General features: G+C 56.5%; 1 protein-coding gene across 1 annotated transcript; it reads left to right on the top strand.

The window, feature by feature from the left end:
• The first annotated feature begins 3,347 nt into the window (after positions 1–3,347).
• Positions 3,348–4,280, top strand: LOC140681611 (olfactory receptor 14I1-like). The gene has a single exon (XM_072921597.1). The coding sequence runs from the start codon at positions 3,348–3,350 to the stop codon at positions 4,278–4,280; it is 933 nt and encodes a 310-aa protein (XP_072777698.1).
• The last annotated feature ends 10,389 nt before the right edge of the window (positions 4,281–14,669 follow it).

Raw genomic sequence — 14,669 nt, 5'->3', positions numbered from 1 at the left:
CCCGATGAACTGCACAAGACCAGAGGGAAATCAAGGCAGAGCCATGGTTTGTCAGGACTTGCTTGATCCTATTGAGCCCCGTGGTGCATTTGGAGCTGAGCCCTGGAACCTCGGGGCCTGAGAGGAGATTGCACAAACCTGTCCAGCAGTTAAAATCTAGAGCAAACAACCAAAAGGTCTCAATGCATTAATGGGTCCCACTGAGGTCCATCCCCAACACAGGCTCCTCATCGTGGAGGGGAGAGTTGGAGGCCAGGATCACACAAATACCTCTCAGAGACTCAAAATGGCACAAAAACCTCTCAATGTGGAAAGGAAAATCCAAGGTACCTGGAAAAAGTTGAGTATCTGAAAGCATTAATGAGCCCCACTGGGTGTCAGTACAAAGCTCTCAAGGGACTCGTTAAAGCAGATAATTGGGGCCATGATTGCACAAACCTCTCACAGAGTCTGGATCAAAAGGGAAACACCAAGTACCTTAAAAGAACTGAAGTACCATGAAGCATTAATGGGCCCCACTGAGTGTTGTTACTGACAAAGCCTCTCCAGGGACTAATTACAGCAGATAATTGGAGGCCAGGATTGCACAGAGCTCTCAGAGACTGCAAGGCAAAAGCCAAAGCCAAAGTCCTTTGAAAAACCTGCAGTCCCTGGGAGCATGAAGGAGCCCCCAGGGCCATTCCTGACCAAGGCTCCCCAGGGACTCCTTCCAGCAGATCCTTGAGGCCACTGGGATGTGGGCTAGGGGGGGATGCTGAGGGCAGGACCAGGGGGTGACAGTGCCCAGCCTGGCTGGGGCTGTGCCAGGAGGCCCCAGGGCCTCAGGACAAGGTGTCTCCTCCCAGCCCTTGGTGGCACAGACCCTGCTGTGCCCCAGGGCACCAAGACTTGGCTTCTCTTTGTCCCCACCTGTCATCAGTGCCTCCAGTTCTCTGCTCTGCCTGGGGCCTGGGGACACTTTCTCAGTCGTGTCCCTCAGTGGGACCCATTAAAAGTCCAAGAAACTTTGGAGTTGGATTCTGACCTGGAGTTCTGGAGAGGTTTCTGCAGCTCCCTCTCAGGGCCTGATGTTCAGGGCTGAGCACAAAGCCCCAGAGGGTCATTAAAGTCCTTGTGCTGTGTCTGTGCTGCTGAGCTGGGCCGGGCTCCTGGCACAGAGGGTGATCCTGGTAACCAAGCAGAGCTTCAAAAGCACATTTCTCTTGCTGAGCAGCTCTTCTCCCAGCCCAGCAGGGCTGGGGCACTGCCTGCAGCCAGCCCGGGCACAGCACAGAGGCACAGAGAGCTTCAATCAGTCAGGGCTGGGAAGGGCTGAGAAGTGCCTGGGGCAGAATCACTGCCAGCCCTTGGCACAGGAACCTCTGGCTGCAGGACAATGCAGCTGCAGCTCCTGGAGCGATCTCCTAAAGCTGGAACATCCCAATGCCCACAGACCCTGTGAGTGCATTCTCTGCTCATCTCCTGTGCAGAGCAGCCAGGGGTGCCCAGGGCTGTCCTGCAGAGCAGGGTCCTGCAGCCCAGGGCGCTGTGCTGGGACAGGGACTCTGCTGCCTGCCAGGGACAGCTCTCAGCCGGCCCTGGAGCTGCTCCCAGCGCTGGCCAGGAGCTGTGGGGGGAAGGAGCCACCCTGAGCAGGGCAGGTGCTGCTGCTGAGAGGGGCTGGGTGGGGCAGGGCTGCTCCCAGCTCCAGACCAGCCTGGGCACAGCTCCGGAGGGCACTTCCCAAAGAAGGTAAGCCTGGGATTGCTGTAAAGGTCAGGAGCTTTCCTGAGAGTGTTTTCAATTTCCTGCTTGGAGCAGGATGGGAAAGTTGGTGTGATGAAAAAAATATTTTTGCTATTTATACATCTTTCATGTATCCGTATCTCTGTAAATTAGTCTGATATAATTATAAAATTATAATCCTTATTTAACTCTATTAAACTCTTAATTAACGTTATTAATTTACTATTATGTACTTACATAATTGTAATCTTTTACTGACTCTAGTATGTTTCCTACCTATCTCTTAGATTTCAGAACAATAAGGTGACTGTCTAAATACATTCCTGAAATACTGCATAGTCTTATTACCGGGAAGAGGACCTACAAGAAAAACACACACTATGTGAGCAGTCATAACTAAAGGTGGGCAAATAAGCCCTTGGACCTACTCCAATGGTTTGAGCCAGGGGTGTGTAACTGGGGCAACTGAAACTCCTATTGGGTGTCCCTGTTAAATATACTAATTAATTAACCTTAATAAATTGTTGAAATCATGGGCTGGGTGTGCCCCACACCCTCTGGGACACATGGAAGCTTCCAATAAAGTTCTGGTTTTTACTTTACTGTTCTAACACTGTTGCAAGGGTATTTTTTCTCTTTTGGTTATAGACAACAGGGGGATGAGAGAAGCAGAACAGGAATTGTAATCCCAGAATCACAGAACATTCTGAGTTGAAAGGGACACACAGGATCATCAAAGGAATGTTTGAACATTTACAGAGACTCCAGAACTGTGACTTTGGGTGGTCAGTCTCTCTGCTGGGAGCCTCCCAAAGGGCCTTCGGCCACTCCTCAGCCCTGGACAGCAGCAGCATCACCTCTGCAGGGCCCAGCAGGGCTCTCCTGAGCTGCCCTTGCCCAGCTGCACACAGAGCCTGCCCCAGCCAGGGCCCTGCACACAGGCAGGTTTCTGTAGGGCCGGGCCGAGGGCACACAGGGTGGGATGGGCTCTGTGAGCGCTGGCAGGGACAAGGCACCTCTCAGGAGGGAATGTCCAGGCCCAGGGAGATGCTCAGGGAAGGAGAGGGGGCTGAGCAGAGCAGTGCTGGGGGAACAAATCCATCCAGCCCCTCACCTGCCCTCAGCCACAGGGAATCCTTTGCCTCTCACATCTCTCATTGTCAAACTCGGAATGCAGCAGAAATTCTGGGGATTTGTGACCTCAGAGGGCCAGGAATGGTGTGTGGGTAGGAAAACAATTCCTAAAACCAACTCCTGCCATCTATTTCCTTTTGAAGTCTGAGTGCAGATGGTATCCGAGCCTTTCTGCAGTGATTCCCCTGACAAATCCTGAATATCCAGCCTTGTCCCTCTTCCACATGGCCACAAACCCAGGGAAGCAGGGCAGGGATGGCTCCTCGAGAGCCCCCACACACAGGCCTGGCTGCTCCTGGCACACTCAGCCAGCACAACTGGAGCTCAGGCAGGGACCTGGGTGAAGGTTTTCCCAATGCAGGAACAAGGGTGGGTGAGTCCCAGCAGGACAGGCTGCAGGGAATGGCCCAGCTTTGGCTCCAAGCAGCCTCTCCTGACTTGTCCCTGTCCTTTCTCCATGACCAGGTGCCCATGTGCAGCCACAGCAAATGTCCAACAGCAGCTCCATCAGCCACTTGCTCCTGCTGGCACTGGCAGACACGCGGCAGCTGCAGCTCCTGCACTTCTGCCTCTTCCTGGGCATCTCCCTGGCTGCCCTCCTGTGCAACGGCCTCATCATCAGCGCCGTAGCCTGCGGCCACCACCTGCACACGCCCATGTTCTTCTTCCTGCTCAACCTGGCCCTCAGCGACCTGGGCTCCATCTGCACCACTGTCCCCAAAGCCATGCACAATTCCCTCTGGGACACCAGGGACATCTCCTACACAGGATGCACTGCACAGCTCTTTTTCTTTATGTTCTTCATGTCAGCAGAGCTTTCCATCCTGACCATCATGTGCTACGACCGCTACGTGTCCATCTGCAAACCCCTGCACTACGGGACCCTCCTGGGCAGCAGAGCTTGTGCCCACATGGCAGCAGCTGCCTGGGCCAGTGCCTTTCTCTATTCACTACTGCACACAGCCAATACATTTTCCCTGCCCCTGTGCCATGGCAATGCCGTGGGCCAGTTCTTCTGTGAAATCCCCCAGATCCTCAAGCTCTCCTGCTCCAAATCCCACCTCAGGGAACAATGGTTTCTTGCTGTTAGTGTCTGTTTGGCATTTGGTTGTTTTGTGTTCATTGTTTTCTCCTATGTGCAGATCTTCAGGGCTGTGCTGAGGATCCCCTCTGAGCAGGGACGGCACAAAGCCTTTTCCACCTGCCTCCCTCACCTGGCCGTGGTCTCTCTGTTTATCAGCACTGGTGTATTTACCTACCTAAAGCCCCCCTCGATGTCCTCCCCATCCCTGGATCTGGCCCTGTCAGTTCTGTACTCAGTGGTGTCTCCAGCCCTGAACCCCCTCATCTACAGCCTGAGGAACCAGGAGCTCAAGGCTGCAGTGTGGACACTGATGACTGGATGCTTTCAGGATCATTAACCTGCTGGCCAATTTCTGCAAATCACTTGTAATAAAAGTAATTTTTGATACTTCTTGTTGGTTTCATTTTTGAGATTCTTTTTCTTTACTTTTTTCATATTGTCCACAATAAATGTAATTGTTAGTGCCATTTCTCATTTTATCTGTACCTTCCCTGTTGCCACAGACTGCATCAATGAGGGGTTGCGTTCTCGGTGGCTTTAAAGGAACTAAAGGATGTCCCAGCAGTTTTCTGCAGAGATGCCCTTTTGTTGCCTTCTCTGGAGCTGCAGCAGCAATGTCTGTGTGCAGAGCTGGGGCAGATCAGTGCTGGCACAGCAGCTCTGCTCCTGCTGGCCACACCATTCCTGATCCAGGCCAGGAGCCATTGGCCTTCTTGGCCACCTGGGCACACTGCTGGCTCATGTCCAGCCTGCTGTCCATCAGTCCCTGCAGGTCCCTTTCTGCCTGGCTGCTGTCCAGCCACTCTGTCCCCAGCCTGGAGCACTGCAGGGGTTGTTGTGGCCAAAGTGCAGGACCCGGCACTTGGACTTGTTAAACCTCACCTTGTTGGGTTTGGGCCCTGGATCCAGCCTGTCCAGGTCCCTCTGCAGAGCCCTCCTACCCTCCAGCAGATCAACACTCACATCCACCTTGGTGTCATCTGCAAAAAAGTCCTTGTTCCAAGGGGCCCCTCAGCATCACAATGTCCCTTTGGTTGCACCAGGCCCTGCACTGTCACACTGGTCTCCTTGGTTCCATGGAGCCCCAAAATGTGACAATGGACTCCTTGGTTCCATGGGGCTTCACAGTGTCACAATGTTCTCGTTGGTGCCGCAGTTTCACAGTGGCCCCTTGGTTCCATGGGGCCCCAGGGTGTCACAAAGGCCCCATGGTCACATGAGGTCCCACACTGTCACAATGCTCTCTGTGGTTCCACAAGTCCCCTCAGTGTCACAATGGACTCCCTGTTTCCACAAGGCCACAAAGTGTCACAACGGCCTTCCAGATTCCTTGAGACCCCAGAATGTCACAGTGGCCCCTTGGTTACACAAGGTCCTGCAGTGTCACAATGTCCCCTGGGTTCCATGAGGCCCTGCAGTGTCACCATGGCCTCTGTGGTTCCACCAGGACCCAGTGTCACGGGGACTCCCTGGTTCCATTTGGCCCCAGAGCCAGGAAGGCCCCAGGAAGGAAAGCACCGAGACCAAGTGTTTCAAAGGCAGATGAGAGGCAGCCCCCAAGGGTCCAAGGGCAGCCAGACCTGTCTGTCCTGGCTGATTTCACTTGGGAGCAATCCTTGCATGTACAGAGTTCTGGAGGTGGAATTGCGGTTTTAACCATGGGTGCCTGGACAGAAATTCTTTCAATTAGGAAGGAAAGCACAGAGCCCCAGTGTTTCAGAGGCACATGAGTGCCAGCCTTCAGGAGGCCAAGGCCAGCCAGATTGTGTTTCCTGGCATGAGTTTTCTGGGAGCTATCATTGGATATAGGGAATTCTGGAGGCAGATCCCCAATTTTTGTCATGGGTGCCTAGTTGAAGTGGATGTTTTTCCCCATAATAAAGAAAAGCACATGGTCGCAGTATTTGAAAGGCAGATAAGAGGTGGCCCTTGGGTGGCCAAGGCAGCCAGAGCTGTCTCAGACCTGGCATATTTCATCTGGGAACAATCTTCGTATATAAGGAAATTTGAAGGAATCCAAATTTCGGCCCTGGGTCCTTGCAGGAGAAGGACAGTTCTCTCCCATAGGAAGGAAAGCCCAGATCCCCAGTGCTTCAGGGGAGATGAGAAGCAGCCCTCGACATGCCAAGGTCAGCCAGACCTGTCAGGTGGTCCCCAGGAGCTCCAGCCAGCCAGACCTGTTCCATGTTCCCTTGGTTCCATGGACCCCACAGTGTCACAATGGTCTCCTTGGTTCCATCAGGCCCTGGAGTGTCACAATGTTCCCCTTGCTTCTGCAGTGTCACAATGGCCCCGTGCTTCCATGAGGCCTTGCAATGTCACAATGGCTTCGTGGTTCCACAGAGCCCTGATGTGTCACAATGGCCCCTGGGCTCCATGTGCCCTCGCTGTGTCACAGCGGCTCCTCTGTGACACTGCGGCTGCACAAGGTCACCATGGACCCTTGGTTCCTTGGGGTCACCGAGTTCACAATGGTCTCCTTGATTCCATGAGGCAGCACAGTGTCACACCGGCCCCTTGGTTCCCTGTGGTTCTGTAGTGCCACCATGGTGTTCTTGGACCCACATTGTCACAACTGACCCACGGTTCCATGAGGTTCTGCAGTGTCACTGTAGCAGTCAGAGGCCCTGCAAGGCCTCCCTGGCAGTCACTCACCTAAGATAAGAAATGCCTAAGTCACGGTGACTGGACCAAAGAAGCCCCTCTTCTGCATTCAGACCCTTCTTATCTCTCTGTAAGGCTATTGGTGTATTCTCCTCAAACCTGGGAATTGGACACCCCAGTACCCCATATAAACACCCATTTCTGCCCAGTTTGGCAGAAGAACTGTCACTGCATCCCTTCAGAGGAGCTGGCAATAAAGGACATCGCTGTGGAACCACATACAGCCTTTTCCTCTCTCTGTCCCTGTGTGTCTGCCAGAGGCACTTGTGAGCACAGAGCGAAATCACTGAGAGCTGAACTCACAGAGCTGAAATCACTCCAGAGGTGCTCACTAAGTTGCCTGTGGCTGGGAGCTGAGCTGAGGGACCCAGACAGGCTGAGCCTGACAGCGCAGCGCTATCCGGACACCCACGGCAGCGGCAGCCCGGGGGTCAGATGGACCCCTGGGACCCCAGGCTGCATTAATCAGGAGTGACTGGGATCACAGAGGAACCATAAAGGAAGTTACTGCAGTAATACTGGGACTGTCTGGGAGTGACTGGAATCATACTGGGTGACTTGGAGTGACTGGGACCTTACTGGGGGCAAATGGCACCATAATGAGAGTGACTGGGTTCATACTGGGATCATACTGGGAAGGACTGGAACCGTACTGGGAGTGCCTGAAACTATTATAGGGGTGAATGGGAACACCTGGGAACATGCTGGGATCATGCTGGGATCACACTGGGAGTGACCGGGATGATACTGGGATCACACTGAGTGTAACTGGAAGTGAGTGGGACCATACTGGGGGTGACTGGGAGCCACAGGGCCCATGCTGGGAGTGGCCTGGGGGGAGCTGGGGGAACTGGCCCAGCTGGGGCTCAGGGTTGTTCTCCCCCAGGGCTGCCCCGGGTTCTGCTGCCACACCTGGCATCACAGAGCTGAGAGACAGGGGACAGCTGAGGGACAGGGTACAGCCAGGGAACACGGCCTGGCCGAGGGACACTGAGCCCCAGCACTTTGCCCTGTTGCCCTTGGGCTCCCAGCACAGGCCCAGGGGCAGAATCCCCTCCAGAAACTGTTGTTTGCTTTCAGCTCTGCTCTGGAACATTCCCCAGGAGCCCCTGCAGTGGCTGCAGCCCAGCCGGGTGCCCGGGGCCACCAAAGCCGCTCCGGCAGTGCCCTCCTGCCCCGGGCAGGGCACAGAACACCCAAGGAAAGGCTCGTGCTGGGCTCAGGGCAGGGACAGGGCACTCCCCTGGTGCTGCCACGGGCACAGCAGAGCCAGCCTGGGCAAAGGATTGGGATCAATGTCCCATGGAATCCCAGCAGGGATTACTTCTCATTGCACAGCTCTCATTGGATTGGTTATCAATTCCAATCATTTCCCCATGGAATTCCCATGGCGGTGGGTTAGGGAGGAGATCCATCCATGGAATTCTCACCTGACTGGGATGAGAGTGAGATCTGGCCATGGAAATTCCATGGCAATTCCTGCATTCCCAAGTCCCCCATTCCTGAATCCCCCATTCCCATAGGAATTGCCCTTCACTTCCCACACCCACCTTTGTGCTCCAGAGCCTCCCGACCATATCTGATGTATTTTGGGAGCCTTTCCACACAGGTGTGGCCCAGGTAATGCTTCATCTGCTCCACCATGATCCCTTTGTGTTCCCAGCACCTCTGGGATATCCAGACAGCAGTGTTGGACACTGCAAAGCTCCTGGATCCCAGCTGGAAGGAGATGAAATCCCAGCCCTCGTAGCCGTACTGGTGGGATCCATGGATGCTCCATTGGACAGGAGGTCACAGCTGGAAACCCCCTGCACTGTGTGGAGACCTGGGAACGAGGAGAGAACAGACCCATGGAGACATGTCCCAGCCCCAGGGAGCCCCTGGGAGCTCCCGGGATTCCCATCCCAGCCCCACAGATCCCCCCCATCCCCAGAGATCCCATCCCAGCCCCTCAGAGTCCTCCATTCCCACAGATCCCAGCCCAGCCCCCGGCTCCCCCCACTCCCTCTGCTCTGGTTGTACCGGCCCCGTCTCCAGGTCACTGTCACCCATGGGCCAGTTCCTGTCCTTGAGCTGGGTCTGGATATCCCAATATCCCAGCTCTGGTTATCCCAATATCCCAGCTCTGGCTGTCCCAATATCCCAGCTCTGGCTATCCCAATGTCCCAGCTCTGGTTATCCCAATATCCCAGCTCTGGCTGTCCCAATGTCCCAGCTCTGGCTATCCCAATATCCCAGCTCTGGTTATCCCAATATCCCACCTCTGGCTGTCCCAATATCCCAGCTCTGGCTGTCCCAATATCCCAGCTCTGGCTATCCCAATATCCCAGCTCTGGCTATCCCAATATCCCAGCTCTGGCTGTCCCAATATCCCAGCTCAGCTCCCGCCCCCATCCCCGGTGTCTGTGCCTCCATCCGGCCCCGCTCGCTGCCGCAGCGCTCGCAGAGGGTCCCGTCCACGTCCCCCACAATCAAGGACTGGGGGACCCCCGGGCCGGGCTCTGACAGCGCCACTTCCAGGAACTGCAGGGAGTGGAAAACTGGGGGGACACGGAGATTTTGGGGAGCTGAGGGGGCTGAGAGTTTGGGGTTCCAGGGGGCCCACAGGCCAAGAAAAGGGGGACATGAAGAGCTGGCAGAGCTGGGAAGGAGGTTCAGGGGCTGAGAGCCAAGGAAAGGGGGTGCAGGGACTGGGAGAGCTGGGATGGGGTGTCCAGGGAATCCTGTGCCCAGGAAAGGGGATGCCAGGGCTCCTGAGTGTGAGGAAAGGAGGAGCTGGGAGCTGGGAAAGGCAGGAATGGGGGCCCAGGGGTCCCAGGTCAGGGAAAAGGGTGGGACTGGGGGTTGGGAGAGGTGTGGGATGGGAACATGTTGAGTTGGTGCCGGATAAGGGGGTGCAGGGGGGTCTCAGTGCCGGGCAAAGGGGTAAAAGAGTGTCTTGGTTCTCAGGAATGGGGGTGCAGCGGGGTCTCAGGGTCACGGAAATGGGGGGGCAGGGATGGAGAGGTAGAAGGGAGTTCCAGGGGTCCTTGAGCCCAGGAAAGGGGAGTCCGGGGTTTCCCAAAAAGGGGTACCAGGGTGGGGACACCCGGGGTGTTTGGGAAGGGGGAGTTCAGAGGGTCTCTGGTTTTGCACAAAGGTGGGGCTGGGGGCTGGGAAAGGCAGGAATGGGGGTCCAAGGTGTTCCAAGGCGTTCCAGGATCAGGCACACGGGAAATCTAGAGGCTGGGAGCAGGGAAAAGGGGAGCAGGGGGCCCTGATGTCCGGAAATGGGGGATTCAGGGGGGTCCCTGTGCAGGATAAGGGGAGCAGGGGGGGTCCCGGTGCCGGCAATGGCGATTCAGGGTCCCAGTGCCGGGGTCCCACTCCCCCCTCGCCCGCCAGGAGCGCCCCCAGCCCCAGCGCTGGAGCCACCGCGCTGCTCCTCCTCACTCCCAGTATGATCCCAGTAGGATCAGTCACCCAGGAGCTGCTCCCAGTATGATCCCAGTACAGCCCAGTCACTCCTGGCATCCCCCCACCCCTCTCTGCGTTCCGACCTGTCCCGGTTCCATCCCCGCCCCTCCCGCGGCTGCGGGGAGGAGGAGGAGGAGGGAGGAAGAGGCGGAGCGGCAGCGGGAGCAGCAGGAGGAGCGGGGAGGATGAACCGCGGGGCTCCGGCTCTGCCTGAACTCGCAGCACCCCGGGAGCGTCGCCCCCATCCCGCAGGTGCCCGGGCAGGGGGAGCTCGCCCCAAATATCCCGGGGCTCCCCGGGTTTGGGGTTTTTGGGGGGATGTTTGGAGCTGGCGGGGCTCCAAGGCCGAGCCGCAGCTGCCCTCGGGGGGACATCGGGGGTCCCCGGGAGGTGTTTTTGGGGGGTCCCGGTGCGGGTGGCGGCAGAGCCCCGGCGGGGCCGGGGGGATGCGGGTCCCCCCGCGGTGCGGGTTGGGCTTCCCGGCCGGGCCCTCCGAGCTCTGCCGGGGCCGCGTGGGGACCGCGCGGGAGCGGCGGGAGCGGCGGGGGGACCCCGGATTTGGGGAGCCCCGGGAGAGCCGCGGCTTCCCTGGGCGGGAGCGCAGAGAGAGGAGAGCCCCAGGAGCCCCAGCGGGGACCCCGAGAGGGGGGACCCCTGGTAGTGCCGGCACCCGGCAATGGGGGTGCTGGGGCTGGAGGGGCGGCATGGCCGGGAAAGGGGTTCGGGGGTACCGGGGCCGCCAGGGGCTGCTCCCAGCAGGTGCCCAGTTCCTACCCCTGTGTGGTTCCAGTCTCCTGGGCACTCCCAGGATGAGCCCAGTCAGTCCCAGTATCACCCTGGTCACTTCCCCTCACTCCCTGCAGGATCCCTGTTTCTCCCAGTATGAGCCCAGTCACTCTCAGTCATTCCCCATTATGACGCTATTTGCCCTCAGCAAGTCCCAGTTGCTCCCACTTTTCTCCGGTGTGTTCCCACGTCTCCCAGTTGCTCCTAGTATAGTCCCAGTCACTCCCAGTATGATCCCAATATGAGTCCAGTATGATCCCAGTCTGCCCCAGCAGGGCCCCAGTCACTCACACTTGCCCCCAGCATGGTCCCAGTTGCCCCCAGCACATTCCCAGTGGCTCCCAGTATGGTCCCAGTCACCACCTGCATGTTCTTAGGTACTCCCAGTACATCCCAGTTGCCTGGAACATTCCCAGAGTCTTTGCCAGGCACTCCCAGTTACCTCAGCATGGTTCAGCTGCCCCCAGTTTTATCCCAGTCACTGCCAGTACATCCCAGCTGTCACCTGCATGACTCCTGTCATTCCCAGTTGCTCCCAGTTGCTCTCAGTGTGTGTGCATTTGGCTCCCAGCATGGGCCTGGCAGCTCCCAGTAACCCCCAGTCAGGGTCCCTTGGCACCCACTGTAATCCCAGTATGATCCCAGTCACTCCCAGTATGATGCCAGTGCCCCCCAGTGTGATCCCAGCTGCTCCCTGTCAATGCCAACATGACCCCAGTAACCACCAGTATGATCCCTATGACTCCCAGTCTCTCCCAGTATATCCCAGTCACTCCCAGCATGCTCCCAGTCCCTCCCAGTTACTTTCAGCATGATTCCAGTTGCTCACAGCCATTCCCAGTCAATCCCAGTATGATTCCTGTCACCCTCCATGGACCTGGCTCCTCCCAGTCTCACCCAGCATGGACCCAGCTGTCCCACTGTGATCCCAGTATGATCCCAGTTGCTGCCAGAATGGTTGCAGTTGTTCCCAGTTCCTCCCAGTATGATCCCAGGTGTCCCCAGAATAGTCCCAGTCCCACTCAGCATGGTCCCACTCACTCTCAGCTGTCCCCAGCATGGTCCCAGCTGTTCCCAGTGTGGTTCCAGTCCCCCCAGTATGGTCACAGACACTCCCAGTATATTCCAGTTGGCCCAGTAAGGTTCTGGTGACCTCAGAATGATCGCAGTCTTTCCCAGTTACTCCCAGTTGCCTCCAGCATGATCCCAGTTTCTGGAAGTTGCCCAAAGTGTGGTCCCAGTCGCTCCCAGTATGAACCCAGTTTCCCCATTTGTGGTCTTAGTCCCCTCAGCACGGTTCCAGTACCTTCCAGTTGGTCCCAGTTGCTTCCAATGTGTCCAGATTTTCCTCCCAACATGGGCCCAGTAGCTCCCAGTGACCCCCAGCCAGGATCCATTCACACCTGCTGGAATCCCAGTGGCTCCCAGGATGGTCCCAGCTGCACCCAGTCCCCCCCAGTATGGTTCCAGTCACTCCCAGTATGATTCCAGCCCTGCCCAGAATGACTCCCTGTCACTCCCAGGGTGGGCCCAGTTGCTCCCAGTCACCTCCAGCATGGTTCCAGTCACAGCCAGCACACTTCCAGTCATTCCCAGTATGATGCCAGCCAGTTCCAGTAGGATCCCAGTATGAATCCAGCATGGGCACAGCTGCTCCCATTATCATCCACTGTGGTTCCAGTTGCTCCCATTTACCCCCACTGTGGTTTCAGTCTCTCCCAGTGTATCCCAGTTGCTCCCAGCATGTTCCCAGTCACTCCAGTTGTCCTCAATTGCTTCCAGCCTGATCCCAGTTGCTCCAAGTAAGATCCAGTAGGATCCCAGTTGCCCCCAGCATGCTTTCAGTTGCTTCCTGTTCTCCCCAGTGTGATCCCAGTTGCCCCCAGTTGTCCCTTGTATCAACCCCATCACTCCCCATATGATCCCAGTTGCTCCCAGCATGGTCCCAGTCATGCCCAGTTGTCCCCGGTGTAGACCCACTCACTTCCACTCGCTCTCAGTTCTCCCCAGCATGGTCCCCGTTGTTCCCAGTGTGTTCCCAGTCACCCCAGTAAGGTTACAGACATCCCCAGTAAATCCCAGTTGCCTTCAGCATCTCTGTGGTCATTCCCAGACACTCCCAGTGATCCCAGGAAGGTGCTTGTTATCCCAGTATGATCTCAGTCATGCCCAGTATGTCCCAGTTGTCTGCCAGTATGATCCCAGTCACCTCCAGCATGATCCCAGTATAAGCCCAGTCGTTTCCAGTCACCCCCAGTACAGGGTTGCTGTGCATGGTGTGTTCCCAGTCACTCTCAGACACTCCCAGTATTAGTCCAGTCCCTCCCAGTATGATCCAGAGATGACGCCAGTGTGCTCCCAGTCAGTGCCAATATGAACCAGTTGTGCTCCACACGGTTCCAGTTGCCCCTTTCACCCTCACTGTCCCTCCCAGTCTCTCACAGTGTCCCCCCGTTCCTTCCAGCATATTCCCACTCACTCCCAGTTCCTTCCAGCGCGATCCCATTTGCTCACAACTGCTCCCAGTCAGCCTCAGTGTCGTGGCACTCACTGCCAGTATGATCCCAGTCACCTCCAGCATGATCCCAGATTAAGCCCAGTCGTTTCCAGTCATCCCCAGCAGGCACCCAGTGACTCCGAGTTCCTCCCAGTTGCTCCTAGCATGATCCCAGTTGCTCACAGCTGCTCCCAGACACCCTCATCATGCTCCCAGTCACTCCCAGTATATCCCATTTGCCCCCAGCATGGTCTCAGTTGGCCCCCGTAGGCTCCTACTCTGTGTCAGTATGATCCCAGTACGATCCCAGTCTCCCTCAGGGTGACTGCAGTCTGCCCTGGCATGGGCCCAGCTGCTCTCAGTATGATTCCAGTACAATCCCAGTACAAACCAGTCCTTCCCAGTGCTGCCACTCCTGGCATCCCCGAGCCCTCTCTGCGTTCCCCCCTCCTGATCTCCTGAGAGGAGCCCCAAGGGCCGGCAGTGCCCAGGCAGGGTCCCCAGGCAGCCCCAGTTTGGATGTGCAGCCCCCAGTTTCCCCAGTTTGCCTCTCCTTTGGCCCGGGCCGGGTTCCCCCCTGGAACAGCGGCTGGGAGCAGCCGAGAGCCCCGCGCTGCCCATCCCGACCTGTCCCGGCTCCATCCCCGCTCCTGCCGCGGGCTGCCGGGGCTGCGGGAACGGGAACCGAGGGTGTCGCTGCTCCTGGGGTGTCGGAATCTGTGGGTGTTGGTGATTCCGAGATTGTAGAAAGTCTCTGTCTTTCTGCCCCATTGCCAAAGAAGAAGCCATAGTTCGTCCGTGCTGGTTTCAAGGTTGTTTATTTTTGCTTATCTATAACAAGTTCTGCTGCCCTGCCGCAGGTCTGTCCTGCAGGGCAGTGTGTGGGGCTCTGCCCCTCAGTGGGATGGTACAAACATTATATACAAGAAATTACGTGTACTATATTTACAATAATGTGCCAATATCTATCATCTACGTTGAATAGTGTGTCCCTAGCCTAAACCAATAGAAAAATGCCAACATCACCAAGAACATGGAGGTAAGGAAGAAGAAGGAGGAAGAACAGGTTCAGGCCCACTTTCCTCCATCTTAGAACTCCTGACCCCCCTGTACAAAGTAAAACCCCCCTGTACAGGTGTTAAAACCCCCCTGTACAATACTAAAAAATTTTACCCTCTAATTTGTGACTACTTTTACTATATCATCTAACCCTCTGTGACTGCTTGTTCCACCTTTAAAGTTGGTAATTCATTCCATGGTTCAAACTCAAAATCACAGCTGTTTTCAGCTGCTTGCCAGGGTCTAAAATGCTTCTGACCAAGG

The sequence above is a fragment of the Taeniopygia guttata genome, chromosome 37 (assembly GCF_048771995.1).
Source record: "Taeniopygia guttata chromosome 37, bTaeGut7.mat, whole genome shotgun sequence".
Lineage (NCBI taxonomy): Eukaryota > Metazoa > Chordata > Aves > Passeriformes > Estrildidae > Taeniopygia > Taeniopygia guttata.
The sequence above is the reverse complement of the archived record's forward strand: the minus strand, read 5'-3'. Positions and strand labels throughout refer to the sequence as shown.